Raw genomic sequence first — 23,392 nt, forward strand, 5'->3', positions numbered from 1 at the left:
AACAAATTTGCTACTTTGTTAGTGCCCAACTTGAACTCTGCCAAAGACGGAAACACTCAAAATAAACACCAAAGAAACACACATACATATATTATATATATATATATATACATGTCAATATACATGTGTGTATGAGTGTGTATGTGTGTGTGCGTGCTTCCAATCTACTTCCGCGTATATAAATGGTTTAAATGGATGACTTCATTTACGTGTATGTATGTTTTTTACGTGTATCCTCTGTAATATAAGCAATGTTGTAAGACCTGTTTCCATTTGATTTTATCTCGTCAAGATTTTTGAACGCATTTAGAATGCATTTATTAGAATGAGGAATAGTCATGTATGGATTACTCAAAGGCAAATCCTCCTGACCTCCTCCTCGTCCTCCTGCTCCTTAGTATAATTGTTACTATCATCATTGTTATTATTTATTATTATTATTATCTTAGTAGTAGTAGTAGTAGTAGTAGTAGTAGTAGTCGTTGCTCTAGCATCATGATGAAACCTGGTAAGTCATCGCAAAATTTCCTCATTAGTTCCATAAATAACAACTGTTGTTATTTTTTTCTAGTTTTAAACCTTGTAATTCGTAATTAGTACTTATCACAGCATTATGAATATTCATATTCTTTCGTCATTCTTATTCTCATTGGCTGTTTAACCATTGAATTTATATTAAAGAGACACAATTTTCTGAAGAGTATTATTTCGTTAATAACTTCTTCAGTAAGCTTTTTCGAACACAAATATTTTTTGACAATGAAGTTTCCTATTGGTGTTTACTTTCTACTGATTCCATTTTGTTCGGGACAGTTTCCCGAAAGAATAAGGACCAAAGGAGCTATGGGCAATAAAGTTGTCAGTGACATTGTTGAGAAACTGGCTACCAAAGGAATTTTTTCGAATAAGCACCTTCTACGAAAACTAGCTGCCATTCAAAGTAAGGATGGTGTTCCATTTAAGCCTCATAGTGGTGGCCTGTGGCGGGTAAGTTAAATTCAATTTATTTTACAAGCATTTTGTAGCGTTATCTAAGATACAGTAAATAAAAATAATTTTTATATAGGCGTAAGTTTTCATGGAAATATGGAAAAGTAACAAAGACCTTTTATTTTCACAATAATTTTTTTTATATGATTCGAAATACAGCGTTCTCTGTCGATTGCACTGTTTCTTTGATGTTCAGATATGCTTTTGCTATAATTTAATAAGTGAGTGAGATAGGGGAGCGAGAGAGCCTGCAAATGTTCAAAATATACTCAAAAGCATTGTGAGCTTACATAAAATATAATGATCTGCAACTCCAAGCAAAATATAATGGTTCATAGCTGTACTAATCCTTACTCATGCTCAATTTCCTTTGCTCGTTTATAATATTCTTTTCTTCCAGAGTTGATTAAATTGAACGATAAATACGATGCTTCAAACTGAAGGCAAGTAAAACACTAAAAGACGAGATTTGATGCTAAGATATTGTAATAGTTCATCTTAGGTGAGCACACAATAGGAAAGGATTTAATACAATTTGAATTTGAAACGGAAAGATTCAACCGAATTATTGTTTCACCTGCAGGGGTCGTAACCGATTCAGGTTAGCTACATTTCAAACGACACCCCAGAAGTATTTGACATGTTGATCGTTTCTCTACTGATTAAATGATCAACATTCAGCACCCCATACGCACACCTTCCCAAGAAAATACATACAAGCACACAAATTACACATAAACGTGCGTGTACATATATATATATATATATATATATATATATATATATACACACACACATACATATACACTCACACGCACATACACACAAACACAAGCACACACACATATGTATGTATCTTGGTGTATCTGCTATTGCTTAGTGCATCATTGTAGTACGGTGAGGCATCGTTTAAAGTTACCTCGTTCGACGACAGTGAGAAAATATGCTTGCCAGTATTACTAACCATATTTTTGAGAATACTGGTCGTGTGATTTGATCCTTTGTTGATACAGAATAGATTTGTGGAATAGATCTCCTATGTCGCCAGTAGATATAACCCAAGAAGTGTCATATTGTGCCAGCACCCCTTTTTCCACAATCCATCGAACTTTATTATACAGAACTCTTTGCCGCACTATATATTACATAATAACCTAATAATTTTAGACATACATCTTTCAAACGTTAATCTTATTTTAATTTCTATTTTTATATTATTATGGAGATGTACTTGCATAGCATGTGACCTGATCTGATATCGTTTGCTAGAACGAAAACAATTGCAGCGTGGATGGTGTTTATAAGCCATGTAAGAAACACACAGAAACTGTCAGATTCACTTCAACGTTAAATCTACTTTGTCAAAATATTTTCGTCGCTTTGAGACCGCGACCTGTTCACTGACAAAATTCCGTGCTGCGATGAGGAACATTTTACAATAATTCTCTAAGCTCGTCTGACATAAATTGAGTTTCATTATCTGACACAACGGTATCAGGAATAGCATATCTGATAATCAGTAAGTGCAAAAGACTTATTGTAACAGCAGATGTCGGCTTTTTATATTTATGCACTTCTGCCACTTTGAAAAACTGTCCATCACAAGAAGGTAATATCCACCCTTAAGCTGATCTGCGTAATCAACATGCAGTCTGGACATGCAGCACGGAATTTAGTCAGTGAACAAGTCGCTGTCTCAAAGCGACGAAAATATTTTGACAGATTAAATTTAAATTTTGAATTGAATCTAACGGTTTTTGTGTGTTTCTTAAATGGCTTATAAACACCTCCCACGCTGCAATTGTTTATTTTTATATATTTTTTTAAATACCTAAATGTCTTATTTTTACCTTCATAATCATGTATTTTTCCTATCGCTCGAGAACACTGTTTACGGCTAGCTACCTATGCGCTATCTATATTGATATAATCACTCTAGTCAATACTAAACTACTAGACCATTTTATGGTTTTGTCAGTAGTTTCTCTCCCTTTACTGGAATATATTTTCATGCCTGAGTGATGAGTATTTTAATAATTTTAAATTCATAATTCAATTCATAATGTATTTTATCATATATACTTGTGTGTGTGTGTGTGTGTGTGTGTGTGTGTGTGTGTGTGTGTGTGTGCATGTGTGTGTTTCTACAGTTTTACAAATTTTTTGTCAGTATACGATATTTTTGCTTATAAGTATGTTCGAGCTTTGTTATAATATATTGTACTCTTAAAAGTCTTTCTTTGTTTTTCGCCCTCGTATGATTTGCATTATCTCTCTATCACCAAGCTAACATTCTTTCCCTACCCCTGCCACATTGCTACAAGTTATATTCCATTCAATATATATAAATATAACATTTTGTGTCATCTCTACTCACCCCTCACCTATCCTATCGCCTAAACATCCAATTACCGTTTCGGGTTTTCTTCCACCCGCTGTTTCTCCCTGCTTTTTCTTTCTCTCTTTCTTTTACACTGATTTCGTTTTTACACTTTGTTTTCTTATAAATATTCTTAATCGCTTAACAATTTCAATTTTAACAATAGATTTCATTTCACTTTTAATTTCATGCGTTCTTCACTTATATTCTATTTTTGTATTTGCAATTTCTTATTCTTACCATAATCTATCATATTCTTTTCACAATATGTTTTTCATTTAAGTGTTTTCGATTCACCTATTATATTTTTTCCCATTATGATCAATACTCCTTTCATCCAACGGTACACCGTTATTTTGGCTAAATCAACTTCAAGTGCTTATTCCTCGAACTGGTATCTCAAAACACTTTGATAATCGCAATACGTAAATTATCTTTATTAGTTGTATTATCACAACCTTCTCATGAACAGTTACGTGAACCTCTGAGTAACTATTTAAAGTTTTTACGGCTTCAATAAATTAAATAGAACAATACATACGTATATGCCTGTTATATTTTATTTGTTTCAATCATTAGACTGCGGCCATGATACGGCACTGTCTTGAACAATTTGTTTCGGTCCACCCGCAGTAAAATTTTTTTTTTATTAAGCCTGGTACTTATTCTATCGGTCTTCTTTGCTGACTGCTAGCTTACGGGGGACTTAAACACACCAACCTCGGTGTTGAAGCTGTGATGGGAGACATATATGTATATCCACGACCCAACCATTTGTATATCTACACGAGTCTGCATATCTATTCGCACACACGCACGCATACGCGCAAGTCTGTGCAAATGAGTGCGCACGCGCGCACACACTCGTGCATACATACACGCATACACACACACACACACACACACACACACACACACACACATATATATCCGTACATCCGCACAAATGCTTACTTATACACAAGAATGTACACGCTCGCATCCGCCTGCACACACATGCACTCTAGCTGTTATGCTTGCAAATCCAACTCATTCCATACCCAGACACACAGTCGCCACCAATTTCCTGTCCAACCACGCGGCCCAAAAATCACTTTCCACTCATGTAACTGCTATCGCTTACTTAGTAATCCTGCAACGGACCAGCGTTCTGTCCATGTGCGGTGTACAAACGCTATCAAACCGTGAGACCGGCCCTTATGAGTCGGTATGCCTCGAGAAGGTAAATATATATATATATAAGTATATCGACAACTCCTGTATATGCATATGTAGGTGACTATGCATATGTACTCGGACACAATCATACACATGCATACGCACACATGCAAGCTTGTGCACGTGAGTGCACGCGCGCACACACACGCACACACACGCACATAGAAACACATCGATACGCACATACAAACACAGACACATACACGGATATAAGAAAACACATACATGCACACACATAATCACCGGCACGCAACTGGTACACAAACTGGTATGCTTAGCAGCTCCAGTCTTTGCCCAGATGCAATATCACTCATGTAACTGTTGTCGGTAGTTTGACGACACTGTCAATCGTTTCACCACCTAACCTTCCTTGACCAATTGCAGCCCACACAGCGGGGATTCCCGTGCCTCGCCAGTTATCTGTATTTTTACCAGCTTGACGAGAAAAGCGCTGTTAGGCGCTTCGAAACTTGAAGTAGCATGGAATCCAAATCAAGCTGTTTTGAAAAATAAAATACATGTCTGTAACTCCCAAGAAATATATTGAATGCCCTTTCTTGCGTCTTTTCACTCATATATATATATGCATAGATACATACACACACACACACACACATATATATATATATATATATAGATAGATAGATAGATAGATAGATAGATAGATAACTTTCTTTTATTAGCCACACAGGGCTGAATACAGAGGGGACAAATACAAATGCAGAGCTTTTCGTTTCGAGGGTGGAAAAAAATAAAAAATGTAAGATTGCGATCAAAAGGGATCGAGAGGAGGAAAAAAAAGGAAAAAAAGGAAAATCGTGTATCACAGAAATAATGGTGTAAACATTGATATAACAAGATTGGGTTCATCCGTGGGAAGAAAAGCCTACAGAAAAGACCACGGGAACCCCAGTCAGGGAGGAAATAAACACATGAGGTCAAAAATGCTCTCTTTCTTTCTTTTTTACGATCTACAGGATCATGCTCAAAATGGTTTCGTTACTAGCACGCACCATCTTTGCAACATTCACCCATCTTTTTTTGAATCTTTCGCGAGACAAAACTTCCCTCTCCATTCTCACCTTCCTTTTCAAGTGGTACTTGAAAAAGTTGATGAGCGATTGGCCAGAGAGGTAAGTGTTTGTCTCTAATCCTTTCGCTCGAGTCCACCACACACATTCTTTCACCATGGCCACCAGTACGATGAAAACTGCCTTGCCTTCCCGGTTGAGGGAAGGGGGCGGAGCAATTCTCACGATAGACTCGGCCGATAGGCGGATTCGTCCCACACGTGACAGCAGCCGTTCGGCATAAGCCCACAGGTCGGAAATGGTTGGACATTGCACGAGTGCGTGCAGAACGGTTTCGTCGCTCTGACCGCATCTCGGGCAAGTCGGTCCAGTGTGTCTGGAACCGTGTCTGTAGAGCTTATCCCGAACAGGTAATGCTTCTCGATAGCACTGCCAGGCCAGGGATCTTTGGTGATTGTTCATAGGTCCCGCCCCACAAAAGGCGACCACCCCTGTTCACCGTTGTCTATGAAGCGCCGGAGATATCGCAGTCTCAGCGCATGTCTGCGCATCATCAACCACGGCATGCCCAGCCCTCCATTTAGCGGGTGTTGGCAGCAAATGGATCGTCTAACCATCGGAACGTTTCCCTTCCACAAGAAGCGGAAGAGTATGCGTTCCAGTTTGGTGATGGTAGGGTCGGGACAAGGCACGACGGTCAGACGATACTCGATGACGGATACGATGTACGCGTTCGCCACCTCCGCCCGACCTTTTAGGGATAGCTTTCTCTCAGTCCATTTCTGGGTGAGAGTAGCCACCCTAGTTGTTATCTCGCCCCAGTTCTTCTCCATTTGGAGGTCCGGACCGAACCAGACTCCGAGCAATTTAACCGGTCCGTCCGTCCAGCGTCCCACGATGGAGACGCTGTTGGACGGCATGGGCTTGCTTCTCCAGGTGCCGAGCCGCAATCCCACTGACTTTTCCCGGTTAATTTTTGCTCCCGTTACCGCTTCGTATTCTTTCAGTGTCTCGCCGACCAGCTCGATGTGCTCGTAGCTCGACACTATGACGGTGACGTCATCCGCGTATGCAGACACGCTCCTCCCGCATCCCAGCTCTCGTGGGATGCCCCTCAGCGTCGCCAGTTTCCGCAGTAGTGGCTCAAGAGTCAGTACATACAGCAGCGATGAGAGGGGGCATCCCTGACGAACCGAACGCATGATGTTAAAAGGTCTGGATAGATGACCATTTACGCGAACTACTGAGCGGATGCCGCTGTATAAGGCAGCGATCCAACCGCGGAAAACTGGACCGAAACCAGCCGCTTTGAGGACAGCCTCCAAGTAGTGATGGTCTACCCTATCGAAGGCTTTTGATTGATCCAAATTGATCAGCGCCCCACCCATGCCAGGATTTTTAACTACCCTGTCTATGATGTAGCGCATCAGATGGAGGTTGTCATGAATACTTCTACCCGGCACGGCGCATGTTTGCGCCTTGTCGATTAGTTTCTTGATGACAAGCGCCAACCTCTCGGCTAACACCTTGGCCAAAATTTTCAAATCTGCGTTGAGCAGAGTGATGGGCCTGAAATTATCTATGACGTCCCCCTTGTTTGGGTCTTTCTTGATCAGTGCCACTGCTCCTCGCTTTACAAAAGCAGGAATACTCCCGTTCTGCTGCCAGTTGCAGTAGACAGCTGCAAAGACGCCTCCAAACAAGTCTGGCATATGAAAATAAAATTCGTAGGGCAGACCATCCAAGCCTGGTGACTTGTCTCTCGCGCAGCCTACCATCGCATCCTGTACATCCGCAGCTGTGATAGGCTTTTCACAAGACTCCACCTCCCTTGCTGAGAGTCGTGGCAAGGCATGCAGGTAGGCACTAAAGTCCACTCTGCTTTCTGACTCACCACTTGTCCCAAACAGTTGGGTGAAGTGTTGTTGAAAAACCCCACACATCCTTTTAGGCTCGAGCAATTCGCGCCCCTGTTCATCTATAAGAGACTTGATGGTGGCTCTGTTGCCTCGTTGCGTCTCCACCACTCGGGCCTCTTGGGCGGCTCCAACTCCTTCGTTCCTCAGAGCACGCATCCTAGCTCTGACAACGCATCCCTCGTGTTTGGCGTTGAGGTGTTGGTCGAGGGCCAATCTCGCCGCCAGTACGTTGGACGCGATGCCAGTTCTAAGTGCCTCTTCTAAAACCTTAACTAATTCTCCCTCTATTCTATTTCGGTCTAATGCTAAGGCTCTACTGTATCTGACTGATTCTGCTTTAATCGCTTTTTTTAGGGCATACCACCATCTGTTGTTGATGATGGTACCCGTCAAAGCTCTCTTAACTAATGTGCTGATCCGGTCCCTGTAAACCTGTCGTGCTGTAAAAGACGCGTTCAGTTTCCAGTAACCAGGACCCTGCCTATGTGTCTTATCTAAGTCAAGTGTACAAGTCACAAACTTGTGATCTGTGTAACTGACTATATGAAATTGTGGACAACCTACACTATTTTTATCTATTGTCCTACAGAATACTCTGTCTAAGTATGATCTGGACGACCCGATGCGGTTACTCCATGTCCACATTGGCACATTCGGGTGGTCCAGTCGGTACCTGTCAGACAGTTGGAAACTTCTGAGCAGGTCTTTGAGGCATTTGCATCCCCTTCTATTGCTATCTCTGCCCACGTAGTCTAGATGCGTGTCCAGGGTGGCATTCCAATCCCCCACTAAAAGTAAAGGACGAGACGTTCCCATGAAAGACTCTAGACGTCGAAAGAAATCTGGTCGGCCTGTTAAGTCGAAAAGCACACTCATTGCTGCCATCGACATCCAAAACGACCAGCCTACCCTCCGGGTCTAGGAAATTTGCTCTTACTTTGAGATCCAGACTCTTCCGGATAAGCACCGCGGTGCCACCTCCGCCCATTCTCGGTAGACACGGAGAAAAATAAATGTTGAAATGTGTACCGAAAATGTGCTGGAGTGCCCGCAAGCTGTGGAGTCTGGTCTCACTGATGGCTATGATATTCAGATTTAGTGACTTGATGTCATTTAACAGGTAGCCTTGTTTCCAAGGCGACCCCAAGCCACGTACATTTATACTACCTATTCTGAGCATGTTCCGATAAAAGTGCAAAAAAGGAAAAGGAGAGAGAAAAGGTTACTTGTTTTTCGAAAGTTCTTTGTCTTTCACCTCACGGTCTTCTTCTATGAGGCTTTTATACAGTTTTTTCGATGAGTACTTTTGAAATCTCCCTACTGCATCAGGGTAAAGAGATTTCAGGGTGCTGTATGTGTTCTGTGTCACGTGTATTATTTTAATGTGTTGTGGTGGTGTTGTATGTGGGTGGTTACTTGTTTTTATGTCGTTTTCAGTAATGTTAGTGTTTGACCTAATGTGTTCCATTAGGTCGTGGTTGTTTGTGTTTATGGCTGTCAACATTTTTGGGGGTTTGATGATGGTGTGTTTGTGTTGATGTGTGTGTTTTCTGTGGATGTTTTTGTTTCGGGAGTGGTGTATCTTCCCGCTTTGTTTGTTATTTTTTCTTTTCTTTTTTTTCCCCTTTTTCTTCTCCCCCCTGTGGCTATTTGCCAATCTTCCGTGTCTTCTTCGTCTAATGACAGATCAGACGAATCGGAGTCTGGAAGAGGGAAAGAATTGGGGTCTATTGTCGACTGTGTTGGTTTTGTTGTTGGTGTTGGTTGGTGAGCGTTTGGTTGTGGTGTATGCGGTTTTGGATGTGGGGTTTGGGTATTTTGTGTTTGAGTGATTGTGGGTATTGTTGTGTTGTTTAGGGTGTCAATTTTGTGGGGATTTGGAGTTGTAATTGTTTCTTCATTTTTGCTGGGGTCTTTTTGGCAGATGTCCTTGGTTTGGGAGTTGGTATATTCTTGGTTGTTGTTGTTGGTGATGCTGCTTCTGTTCTTGGTGCTGCAGTTGGTGTGGTTGTTTGTTTGGTGAGGTTTGTTCCTGCAAAAAGTGGTGTGGGTAGTAAACCTTGTTTATTTGTTTTTGTTTCCGGCTGCTGTTGTTGTTGCTGTTGTTTTCTTGCGGCATATTTGCAGTCTTTTTTGAGGTGTTGCTCACTGCCGCATATGTAGCAACGTGGTCTTCTGCCATCGACGACCACATATAACTTGTGGTCGTCTGATACACATATCTGGGTGGGTATTTTTTTTATATCCTCATGATGTATATGTAGAAGAAATTCTATTTTTTGTCCCACCCAGTTTTTATGCTCTGTGACTGTGGTTTCCAAAATAGTATAATTCGCCATTTTTACGCATAAGGCCTTTACAAGCCATAGACTATTGGCTATTTTGGGGACATTGTTTAGAGTGATCTTAGTCACTTTCTGTCCCCGATAGCTTGGTGTAAGTTGGAGTTCATCTGAGTGAAGAGTTAGCGTTGAGAAATGTCTAGCTAACTCTTCGGTGTAGAAAACAACTTGTATGTGGGCAAATTTGTTCCACCAGGTTACATATTCTTTGTGATCCCAGATGGGTTTCAAGCACTTCTCTATTTTGCTTGTGTTGGCCTTCTCTGGGATTTTTGTTTTTTTGTTAACTATTTTATAAATGATTGTTCGTCTTTTTTCATTTTCCAAAATATCTTCTGGTATGTTTATTTTTACTATACCTTCTGATTCTGTTATTTTGATGTTCGTGTCCTGTATTTGTTGAGCCGTAAAGTATATTGTTGTTTTTTTTTCTTTAATCGCCTCAGCGAAATTTGTTGTTGTTTTGTTATTGTTGTTGCTTGTGGTGATGTTGTTGTTGGCTGCAGTTTGTAAAATTGGTGTGTTTGGTTCGATCGTGCTAGTAGGAAGGGGTGGAAAATTGCCTGCGTACTTTAGTCCTGCACTAGGGCAAAATTCGACATTTCGTTTGCTTGTCGTCGTTATTTTTTCACTTGTTGGTGATGGAGTGAGCAGTGGTTGAAGGGAATTGTTGTTGTCGTCGTTGTTGTTGTTGTTATTGTCGTTCTTGGTGACGGCGGTGGTGTTGGTAGTATTAGTAGCATTGACGGCACGGTCTTTGGTGGCGGTGATGGTGATGTTGTTATTGGTGGCGATATCTTTAGTAGGGATAGCAGTTTTAGTAGCAGATTCTGCCATGGTGTTGGTGGTGGTGGTGGACTCACTGATGGTGTTGACGGTGCTTGGCCTTGCGACCTTTGTTTTGTATTTGTTGCTGTTGGTGGTGGTGGAGTTGTCAGGTTCGGCGTATGCTAACAGAGCATCCTGTTTTTCTGTTTCTGCGTCACGCTTCACTTGCAACTCAGCCTCGTGGTGGCCAGTGGCCATTTTGGAAATAAAATGGCTAAATGAAACCACGAAGGCTATGAGAATTTTTTCTTTTAAATTTTGCCCACAAGGAGCAAAATTTTGTGTCGATATTTATCAAAGGTTTACAGTGGATGTTGTTGCACAACTTTTAAGCACAAAATGTTTGTCAATATACACTTTTAAATGGTCAAAATAAATGATTACCTTCGGAGCTGAAACGACATCACATCCGTCAGAGATAGATATAGATAGATAGATAGATAGATAGATAGATATGTTTCTTTATTAGCCACACAGGGCTGCACACAGATAGAACAAATTACAAGGTAGAGCTTTTCTTTTGAAGGTTTAAAAAAAAAAAAAAAAAAAAAAAATAAATAAATAAATAAAAAAAAATAAAAAATAAGAAAAAAATAAAATAAAATAAAAATAAAATAAAAAAAAAGGGGGGTCGATCAAAAGGGATCGTAAAAGGAGAGAAAGAGGACAAAAAAAAGGGGGGGTTAAAAAAAAGGGGGAGAGGAAAAAAATTGATCAATAGGGATCGTTATCACAGAAATGTCAATATGAAGTGTAAAGGGGGGGACAGGTGAGGTTTACCCGTGGAAAGAAAAGCCTACGGAAAAGACCACGGTAACCTCGGTCAATGAAGTCACATGTTATATTTCTTTTTTTTTTTTCTTTTTTTTGCAAATAAGCAACTCTCTGTATTAATTTTTACGGTTCATAGAATCATAGTCAAGGTGGCTTCGTCATTCATACGTGCCATCCTTGCTACATTCACCCATCTTTTTTTAAAACATTCACTAGACAAAACTTGCCTCTCTACTCTCACTTTTTCTTCAAGTGATACTTGAAGAAGTTGATGAGAGATTGACCAGAGAGGAAAGTGTTTGTCTCTAATCCTTTCAGACGCGTCCACCAGATACATTCTTTCGCCATAGCCACAAGTATGATAAAAATAGCTCTTCCTTCCCGTTTGAAGGAAGGAGGCGTGACGATATTAACGATAGACTCCGCTGATAAACCGACACGTCCCACACGTGACAGCAGTCGTTCGACATAAGCCCACAGGTGGGAAATTGCTGGACACTGCACGATTGCGTGCAGAGCGGTTTCGTCGCTCTGCCCGCATCTCGGGCAGGTCGGCCCCGTGTTTCTCGAGCCATGCCTATAGAGCTTATCCCGAACGGGTAGCGCTTCTCGGTAGCACCGCCAGGCCAGGGATCTCTGGAAGTTGTCCATAGGTCCCGGGCCGAAAGTCGTTTGAAACAGGCGGGTCAGGTATTCCTCGTCGACGCCCAGGTTTGCCCCGAGCTCGTCGTCGTACCTCCCCTCCACTAATCCCCTATAGAATGCTTTGGTTGTGTTGAAGTCACTCAAGGTCGACCCGGGACGGCAGAGTTGCTTGAGAGCAACGCGACACTCGCGGTGCCATTCGCCCTTCTTCGGCCTCTTTTTGATCCACGACTGTAGTTCGGTCATGGAGACGAGTTGCGGGAATGCGTGCCTCACAAACGGCGACCACACCTGTTCACCGTCGTCTACATAGAGCCGGAGATGTCGCAGTCTCAGCGCGTGTCTGCGCATCATCAACCACGGCATGCCCAGCCCTCCTTTTAACGGGTGTTGACAGCAAATGGATCGCCTGACCATCGGGACGCATCCTTTCCACAAGAAGCGGAAGAGGATGCGTTCTAGTTTGGTGATGGTAGGGTCGGGACAAGGTACGACGGTCAGGCGGTAGTAGATGATGGACGCGATGTACGCGTTCACCACCTCCGCCCGACCTTTTAGGGACAGTTTCCTCTCGGCCCATTGCTGGGCGAGAGTGACCACCCTACTCGTTATCTCGTTCCAGTTCTTCTCCATTTGGAGGTCCGGACCGAACCAGACCCCGAGCAACTCAACCGGGCCGTCTGTCCAGCGTCCCACGACGGAGGTACTGGTGGACGGCATGGGCTTGCTTCTCCAGGTGCCGAGCCGCAAGCCCACTGACTTTTCCCGGTTGATTTTTGCTCCTGTCACCGCTTCGTAGTCTTTCAGTGTCTCGCCGACCCGCTCGATGTGCTCGTGGCTTGACACTATGACGGTGACGTCGTCCGCGTATGCAGACACGCTCGTCCCGCATCCTAATTCTCGCGGGATGCCCCTCAGAGTCGCCAGCTTCCGCAGTAGTGGCTCAAGAGTCAATACGTATAGAAGCGCCGAGAGGGGGCATCCCTGACGGACCGAACGTGCAATGTCGAAGGGTCTCGATAGATGTCCATTTACGCGAATTACCGAACGGATGCCTCTGTACAAGGCAGCTATCCAGCCGCGGAAGACGGGACCGAAACCAGCCGCTCTCAGGACTGCCCCCAAGTATCGATGGTCTACCCTATCAAAGGCTTTCGATTGATCCAAGTTGATCAGGGCCCCACCCATGCCAGGTTCGTTAACTACCCTGTCTATGATGTAGCGCATCAGATGGAGGTTGTCATGGATGCTCCGGCCCGGCACGGCGCACGTTTGTGCGTTGTCGACCAGTTTCTCCATGACAAGCGCCAACCTCTTGGCTAAAACCTTTGTCAAAATTTTCAGGTCTGCATTGAGCAGAGTGATTGGCCTAAAGTTATCTATAATGTTTCCCTTGTTTGGATCTTTCTTCAGCAGAGTTACAGCTCCTCGACTCACAAAACCGGGTATGCTCCCGTTTTGCTGCCAGTTGCAGTATACCGCTGCCAAGACGTCTCCAAACAAGTCTGGCATACAATAGTAAAATTCGTCGGGTAGACCATCCAAACCCGGTGATTTGTCCCTCGAGCATTCTGCCATCGCTTCCCGCACTTCCGCCGCCGTGATGGCACCTTCGCAGCACCCTGCCTTTCTTGTCGAGAGTCGTGGCAGGCTATGTAGGTAGGCACTGAAGTCTACCCTACGTTCTTGCCCTCCACTCGTCCCGAACAGTCGGGCAAAATGCTGCTGAAAGGCCTCACACATTTTACTTGGCTCGAGCAATTCGCGCCCCTGTTCATCTACCAGTGACCGAATGGTGGCTTTGTTGCCCTGTTGTGCCTCTGCCACCCGGGCCTCTCTCGCGGCTCCAACACCTTCGTTCCTTAGAGCACGCATCCTAGCTCTGACAGCACATCCTTCGTGTTTGGCGTTGAAGTGTTGGTCGAGGGCCAACCTCGCCGCCAAAACGTCGGATGCGATGCCGCTTCTAATTGCCTCTTCTAGCTTCTTAACTAGCTCACCCTCTACTCTATTTCTATCTATGGCTAGTGCTTTGCTGTACCTAATCGCTTCTGCTTTTACTGCTCTCTTGAGGGCAAACCACCATTTGTTGTTGATGATGGCTCCCGTCAAAGCCCTCTTTACTAGTGTGCTAATCCGGTCTCTGAAAACTTGTCTGGACGGGAATGATGCGTTCAGTTTCCAGTACCCAGGACCCTGTCTATGTGCCTTATCTAAGTCTAGCGTACACGTCACCAATTTGTGATCCGTGTAGCTGACTGTGTGGAATTGTGGACATCCTAAGTTATCCTTGTCTACTGTCCTACACAGTATCCTATCTAGATACGATCTCGACGACCCACTGCGGTTGCTCCATGTCCACGTTGGTGCATTTGGGTGGTCGAGTCGGTACCTGTCAGACAGTTGGAATCGTCTGAGCAGGTCTCTGAGGCATTTGCATCCCCTTCTGTTTCTGTCTCTACCCACGTAGTCTACATGCGTGTCCAAGGTAGCATTCCAATCCCCCACTAAGAGTAAAGGACGAGACGTTCCCAAGAATACTTCTAGACGTCGAAAGAAATCCGCCCGACCTGTTAAGGGCGGTGCGTAGACTGATACGAGTCGAAAAGCGCACCCATTGCTGCCGTCAACATCCAGAACGATCAGTCTACCCTAGATAGATAGATAGATGGATAGATAGATAAGGATACAAATCTATATCAGAATTTATCAAGTAGCCAGCGTGAAAAACCAATTAAGGACAAAATTAATACAAAGTATATAACTTCTCCTTTAAATATAAATACATTAGTCATATTAAGAGCTATTAGTATAATAAACTACTTTAATTAACATATTTATTGAAGTAGTTTGACTTTAGAGTCCCATTACAGCGTGAGGCGTTTACTTACAGTAATAGCCCTTATTTTAATATAAATATTACAATATATAATATAATATATAGAATATATATGTGTGTGTGTGTGTGTGTGTGTGTGTATAGATGGTTGGGAAAAAGTCACCTAATAGTAAATCAAAATCATTAAATTCCAGATTTGAATTTAACAAAAACATCTAAATATGAATAATCATAAAAATTGTTCAAACTGAAGTCATTCTTGAGCGATACCTTTTTTCATTCGAGTCAATACAGGATTTCATATAGGTATGGAATTTTGATTTACTGTCGGGTGACTTTTAGCTAACCCTGTATATGTATATGTATATATATATATATATATATATATATATACACACACATTCAACATGTGATCTCGCGTAGTATCGATCGCAACAGCCGATGTACTTGCGCGTACAAATGAACGTTCTCACAGCTTTATCGATCGAATGTCTTTCAACATGTGATCTCTTAAGCACCACCAGCTCAAATATTTTCTCCTCTGTCTTCCCTCCTTGGGACCTTTCCTTCTCCTTGTTTCCAACGAAGAGCTCCGCTCGAAACGTTAAATCTTCCTTCCCTTCTTTCCTGAGCGTTAATAATACTTTAATTGTTCCACGTCCTGCGTTGCTGTGTTTTTTTCTCTTTTTTTCTCTTTTTTTCTGTGTTTTCTTGTTTGGATTAAGTATATATATAATATATATATATATATATATATATATATATATATTATATATATATATATATACGAGCAAAACGCCCCCCGTCCACTGGACGCTGCTGAGCTGTCAAACATTTAATCTTGTCCGGCCGTTCTATAGGCCTCCCCTCTGAGAAACACTGACTTAACCTAAATTTGATACACCAGCAACAGAAGAAATATAGATAGACTACCTTCTTTCATGCCAAGTTTGAAGAAAATATCTCTTTTGCATCTTATTGTTTTAGTCTCTTAAATATGCTGCATTTTGTGGTAGTATTTCAAACCAGGCGGATTTTTTTTCGCAAACTGCACGTGTATTTTTCTCGTGTACGCGTAGTATCGATCGCAACAGCTGATATACTTGCGCGTACAAATGCACGTTCTCACGGCTTTATCGATCGAATTTTCACCTGGAATCAATTTTTGTAATTTTTTCAAGACTTATACATGCCCTGATATCGTCGGTATCTACATATCGAATTTGAGCGCAATCAGATAGAGGATGCCCGAGATCCTAGAAGATACACACACAGACAGGCAGAATGGATTATATATATATATATATGCACACATACACACACATATATGTATGTATGCATGTATGTATTCCTTCATGAGTTTATAACCTGTAGATGAATATCGATGTGTCTATTTCCTGGACTGTTCTTAAAATATTCTTTGTTATGATTTTATATATTCGTATCAATATCAGGATGCACTTGAAATAAAATATTTATTGGTTAGCATACACGTATGTAAAAGAAATTTCCTGTGTCTCTCACGTAGAGGAATGTAGAACAGCAATCAAAAGATCATGATTAAGAACTAAAAGTTTTCTAAATAGAAGGTTAATACTGCTATAGAAAATATTGATTTTTACAAATACTGATTAACAACAAAAGCGTGTTTTCGAGAAACACGTACTTCATTATAAGTTTTCGTGTTGAAGTTGTTGTTGCTTTATTTTATAGTTTTGTCTTTGTTGAACTTCTGGTCAACCCTAATCGGATTGTGAAATGCTAGTTGTGACTGTCAGAAAATCCTGATTTAAGCAATCTCTACTTATCTAAATGATGTATTGTGATTGTTCATGGTAATTTGTGATATTTGGCGTTAGAGTCGTATTTGGGCACGCAGTTTCCTGAGGTCAAATCGCACTGATGTCAATGTATGAGGTGAGCTAGGAGAATTAACAGCACGCCGGGCAACTTACTACAAAGCATTTCGTCCGTCTAAACGTTCAGAGTTCTAATTCCGCCTAGGTCGACTTTGTCTTTCATCCTTTCGGAATCGATAATGTAACTACTAGTTGACCACTGGGGTCGATATAATCGATCTACTCTTCCCCCAAAATTGCTGGCTCTGAAACCAATTTGAAGCTAATATATAAAGTATTGTTTCAGCTTTCTCCCCCTTTCTACCCCCGCCCTTCTCTCTTTCTCCCTCTGAAAACGTATTAAGTAACCATTCACATGGAGAGACAAGCGACAAATTCTCATACAATATCAAATATGTTATTAGAACATCCAAGAATGAACCGTTGTATATTATAGAACGAGTCGGTAATAAAGGAATGTTATGATCTGAAGGATGTCTCGCTGCTCTGTCACGCGGCTCGAGTGACCGAGCAGGCGTTTTATTATTGCTCTTGTGATTGCTCGTTTTGTTGTAATTTTTCATGTTATTTTTCATGTTGCTATTGTGCAATTTCATTATTCATTTTATTTGCTATTTCTCTTTCTTTTCTTCAGATTGATATAGATCAACTGTCGTCCGTAAAAACTTCCTGCCAGCAAAATTTGCGTGACTTGTGTAAGCTGTTTAAAAAAGAATTCAATATAGATGTGGGTTCGATTAATATCCCTGACCTAGACAAACCATTGTATTCCGGATCGATAATGTCTCTTTACCTTTCATCACTCAACGAATCAATTCCGGAGAAATCATTTCAAGACGAAGACTTCTGGCGAAAACTCATTTCCAAATCCATTTTGCGAAACAACGAAGAAGAACTAAGTGAGTTTTCCTATTTTCTTCTTTGTTTTTGTTTTTTTCCGTCAGGCATTATTAACATTAATGTTGGAGTGTATACAGACAAGCTGAATCTTTAAAGCATCGGACAAATACTTTGTGGCATTTAGTCAGGCATGATTTTTCCCCATTTTGCTTTCAAGTGCTGCTGTAGCAACATTTGTATTTCATCATTCTGTGGTGGTAACCTTAAGTGGAAATCAGATTTGGACGATTCAATCTAATATGCCCTAAATTCAAACCTTCTTCTCCGTGATGATAATTAAAATTTGTATTAGTACTAAATTCTCAAAAAGGGGACTTTACGGTGTGAATCATATAAGAATCTTGAAACATTCTTTTTTAATTATATCACTATTCCACTATTTAAAACGAGAGAATGAGAGCATTCATTGACAGTCTTACAGTGATTGAATCTCTGCCTACCAAATAAAAAATACTTCGAGAATTAATAATGGTTTCAAATTTTGGCAGAGGGACAGCAAGTTCTGGGAGAGGGGTAAGTTAACAGCATTGACGCCAGTGCTCAATGATTACTTCTTTTATCGACTCCGAAAGGATAAAAGGCAAAGTCGACCTCGGCGGACCTTGAACTCAGAACATGAAGACGAACGAAATGCTGCCAAGCATTTTGCCCGGCGTGATAATGATTCTGCTAGCTAGCCGCCTTACGCAGAGAATTAATAATCCTTTCTACTAAAGACACACGACATTGAAAATTTGAGTGAGTAGGCTAGTTGTTTAGATCGACCCCAGTGTGTCGCTGGTACTTAATTTATCGACCCCGAAAAGATGAAAGCTAAAGTCGGCCTCGGTGGAATTAACTCGCCGCCTTTAACTCCAAGAATTAATAATCCTTTCTACTATAGGCACAAGGCCTGAAAATTGGCGGGAGGAGGCCAGTCGATTAGATCAACCTCAGTATGCAACTGGTACTTAATTTAATCGGTCCCAAAAGGATGAAAGGCAAAGTCAACCCCGGCGGAATTTGGTTCCGAGAATTAATAATATCATTAAGTTTCAACTTAAATTACAAAGACACACACACACGCATACTAACACACATAAGCACACGCACACTCACGCACACACGAACACACGCACACATGTATATATATATTAACAACATGTATTAATCATTTGTTTACAGTGGTAAAATATATGTGATGCTCTTTAGTTCACTTCCTCCATCAAATCTACGCCGCCTGAACAGGTGCACTGTGTACCACACGTCAGGTTTCAAAATGATCGCAGAGTAACGTAAGGCGCTGTGTGTTGCTCAAAATCATACGATATCATTCGATACAGGAATTGAAACCACACCCCAACAATATCTCGACCAACACCCTAACCACTAAACTACGATCCCACGACACACACATGCATACACGCACACACATACATGCATATACAGGAAATAATAGTTTATAACAACTAACACTCTATTCACTTTCTTTGCTAAATACCTATACATTAGTCTTGTCTACATTTAACTATGATGAATTACATTTTTATATTCTTATTTTCATTGTTTTCTTTAAATTTCAGCCCCGGAAGTCTATACTAAAGACAATCTTTTGTATAAGCAGTATTTGAAAACTATTTGTCGTGAGAGAACAGACGGTGTCCATGCAAAAACCTTACCCCATCCTGATCCGAGAAAGTATATCCAATGCTTAAAGTCATCAGACTACTACGTGAAACGCTGTCCGATTGGTACATTCTGGTTGCAAAAAAGATTGACTTGTGTTCATCGAGAGGACGATACAGACACCACTCAACAGGATACAAATCTGCTACCGAAGAAAACTCGCCCCGCTATGAAAATGCCAGCTTTAAAGACTTTTGCCAATCCTTGTACGAAGGAAACGTTTGATAATGGAAGATTATACTTTCCGCATTCTGACCCTACCAAATATATTCAGTGTGTAGATATTGGTTCATATATAGTGAAAGATTGTATCCCAGGAAACAGTTGGTTTCAGAACGAAACGATGTGCTTAAATACATCAGAACATCTACGTCAGAAATATAGAAGTTTGATTTTCAAGACAACTTTGCACGACAACCTCGGAAAAACTACCCTAAACCCTTTGGTCAACATATTTAAGCATCTTTGTACCAAAGCTGCTATAGCAGCCAAACGTCTTTATTATTCTCATCCCAACCCAAAGAAATTTGTCGAGTGCACAGGTGTGGGTTTATATGTTATTAGAAGTTGCGCCTCTGGTAAATTTTGGTCAAAGAAAGGTGATACGTGTATACATAATTATTATCCATCTACTCAATACTTGCCAACTAGAAGGCATCTGACAAACATCTATGGTTCTACAATATATTCATCAAATAAGCAGGGCAATCCGTTCAATAGGCCGGCTACATTACCCATGACGACTATGAAAGAAAAATTGCATTACACAACATCCTTGTCAGGCAAATCAAAAATACCGATGCATTACACAACTGCAAGGTCTTTACCAAAAAGGACACAGAAATCAAGGCACCAGCCTCCTAACAAACCAAGATATACAACCTCAAAAATGTTTACTGACATTCCTACAGCAACAGCGAAAGCAATCCCTACTTATTACTCAAGACCCGCAAATAAACCCAGCACGAAAGCAATGAAACACTATACTGAGAGAATGGTAATGACAAGAAAATCGAAGTTTGATAGATATTTCAAGAAATTTGACAGTAGCCTCTGTACAAAAGAAAATATTGCTGCTGGCTTGAAATATTTTGCGCATCGATATCCGACTATGTATTTTGAATGCATAGCCCCAGGAAAATTTGTAAGGCGAGATTGTCCAAGATTATTCTTTTGGTCTCAACCTGATAAGAAGTGCATACCGCCAAGAATAACGCTACCTCGAATAAAACCGACCACTACCACCCCCATCCCCACCACCACCACCACCACCACCACCACTACAGCTACAACAACATCAATAACAACACCAGCATTCACAACTTCCCAAAGGAATCATAGAACATCTAAAATTACCTTACCTCCCCGTTTCAAAAACCCTTGTACGAAAAAAGCAATAGCCGCTAATAAGTTTCTTTTCCGTCACCCTAATCCACGAATGTTTATCCTATGCACATCAAGGGGAAATTATTATATAAAACAATGTGGCAAGGATGCTGTATGGTTTCAACCTAATCGTACGTGTCTTTATATGTCCAAAGATCGATCTACTAAACCTACAAAAACAACTACTTTTAAAATTTCCCCAAAGCATGGTACAGTGAAACGAGCTTCTTCAAACACATTTGAAACTTATTGCACTAAAGAGAATTTAGAATCACGTCGTCAATACTTTCCGCATCCTGAACCCAATAAATTCATACTGTGTACGAACCCAGGGACTTACATTGTAAAAGAATGTCATTACCAAGCTTTATGGTCACAGGCAAACCTCACATGCATAAGTGAAGAACAGATGAGCACACCTAAAACGACGACAGTCAAATCTACTGTCTCAACCACAGTCAAAACCCCAACTTTACAAGTTTACAATCCTTCCCTGCTCAATAAGATTAAAAACCCTTGTACAAGAGAAAAAATTGCTGCCAATGTAATGTTTTTTGCCCACCCAGATCCTCAATATTATGTTCAATGTACGACCCATGGAACATATTTTGTTAAATCGTGTGACAATGGTACACTATGGTCACAAGCAAATCAAACATGCATACATAGATATTCACATCACACGATAATTCAACAAGAGTATGGTGGTATGAACACTGGTAGGAGTTTATGTACAGCAGAAGCATTGGAAGCAGGTGCAGGCTACTTTGCACATTCGGACCCAAGAAAATTTATTCAGTGCACTGTACCGGGTTCGTACGTACTAAGAAACTGCTCTCCTGGAACTGTGTGGAACCAACATGAGATGGACTGCGTATTCGGTGCTTCAATACATCATGTATTAACAAGTCAACTTCCGGATACAACAAGTAAGGATGATAATGAAGAAGTAGAATGGGGGCACTCACCTCATTCTAATCCATGCACGAGGGAGTTATTTAAAGCTCGTTTCGCTCATCCTGATAAAACCAAATATATTCAATGTTCCAACTGGTATAATTTTGTTACATTGAAATGCAATCCAGGAAAAGTTTGGTCACAACAGCTCTATAATTGTATCTAAAACCCTATTTTCAAAAATAATTCCTAAAATTATTTAATCGTAGAAGAAAACGTTGTTAATAATTTAAAGTTTAAGCTTTGTAGCCATCTAAGAAACTTTTAACTATGTATTATATTTTCAAATACTATGTTGAAATATTGGGAACCGTTGCTAGAAATATCTCTTTTCTTTCGCTACTTTTTTTCTTTATTTACTAATACCTTTTTACAGTATCCAGCTTTCATTTTAGTCATGGAATTAAGACACATTAAACAGGGTTAATGTGACAGTTATCTAATTTTATCAACAATAAAATAAAATTTGATTTAGGACTTTGTATATGATTATATGTATAAGCACCATATGTCAACGTTCTTATGAATTTTCCAATAAAATTGTCAGCCTTCTTTGTTTCCAATCTTCCTCATTGATTCTTTTCATTTGCACCTGTATAGCTGATTATATTAAGACATTGCATATGAGCATCATCAATATAGAAAGTATCATAAACATGAATATTGTACTTAGATAGGAAGTATGGCCCTAATCTATCACTATATTCATAACTAGTAAAACTTTACGTTTCCTTTTTTCATATATAGACGATACGTAATATTAAAAAATAATAAAAACACATGGTACAATGAAGTGGAGCAAAGATAAAAACAATTATCAAGTGAAGAAAAAATAATGGCTTGGAGTGTTTCATTACTAGGGCGTGTATTCTTCCACTTACCGAACCGAAATAACTAAATACCTGTAAGTAATATTCCACTAGTAATTTACAATGTAGTTTACGAGGACACTTTAATTTGTAGTTAATTTTAGCAAAGCGGGAATGCTCAGCTAGCTAAACAATATTCATGTATTACTTATAGAATATGATCGTGAAGGTAATCAAAACGAGGCACCGTTTCTTGAACGACAAATACATTTAGGACACATGTTTTTAGTTGTTATTGGTTTTTCCGTTTCACATCGGAAGAAGATATTTCTATTCAAAAGCATTCTAGCCATGACGATTTGGTCTTTTTCAAGATTCCGTAAACTCCGAACATTACCCAATGTGTCATTCTGAAATGCAGTATATTTTCACATGAACATCTTTAGCTAGTATTATCCATAGGTTAAGCAACCACCTAAAATTCATCGCATTGGAAGGTACTTTCTCATTGGCACACGGAAAATAGTCACGTTGGCTTACTAGAGGCTCCACCGTTGTCTCTCTAGGTCTTCCATAATTTCTCTCTATAATCTGTTTACTCACTTTTTAGATATTAAGTCAGCTACAGTTGGCTCGTCCTGTATGAGTTTGTTGTATTATAAAATACTTGCTTTTCAGCCATATGCTTCTGGGTTCAATGCCACTGCGTGGCACATTGAGCATTCATCTTCTAGTATGGCCTCGGGCCGATCAAAGCATTCTGATGGATATATGTATCACATGTTTGAGTCATTAGACTGTGGCCATGCTGGGGCACCGCTTTAAAGAATACGTTAGTCGAACCAATCGA

General features: G+C 40.7%; 1 protein-coding gene across 1 annotated transcript; it reads left to right on the forward strand.

Moving 5' to 3' along the window:
• The first annotated feature begins 726 nt into the window (after positions 1-726).
• Positions 727-21,994, forward strand: LOC118763465. The gene is made up of 3 exons (XM_036503116.1): positions 727-987; positions 17,460-17,724; positions 19,288-21,994. The coding sequence occupies exons 1-3, from the start codon at positions 760-762 to the stop codon at positions 21,897-21,899; spliced, it is 3,105 nt and encodes a 1,034-aa protein (XP_036359009.1). The 5' UTR covers positions 727-759; the 3' UTR covers positions 21,900-21,994.
• Positions 21,995-23,392: the final 1,398 nt, after the last annotated feature.

Source organism: Octopus sinensis, linkage group LG1, assembly GCF_006345805.1.
Source record: "Octopus sinensis linkage group LG1, ASM634580v1, whole genome shotgun sequence".
In the NCBI taxonomy this organism is placed as follows: domain Eukaryota; kingdom Metazoa; phylum Mollusca; class Cephalopoda; order Octopoda; family Octopodidae; genus Octopus; species Octopus sinensis.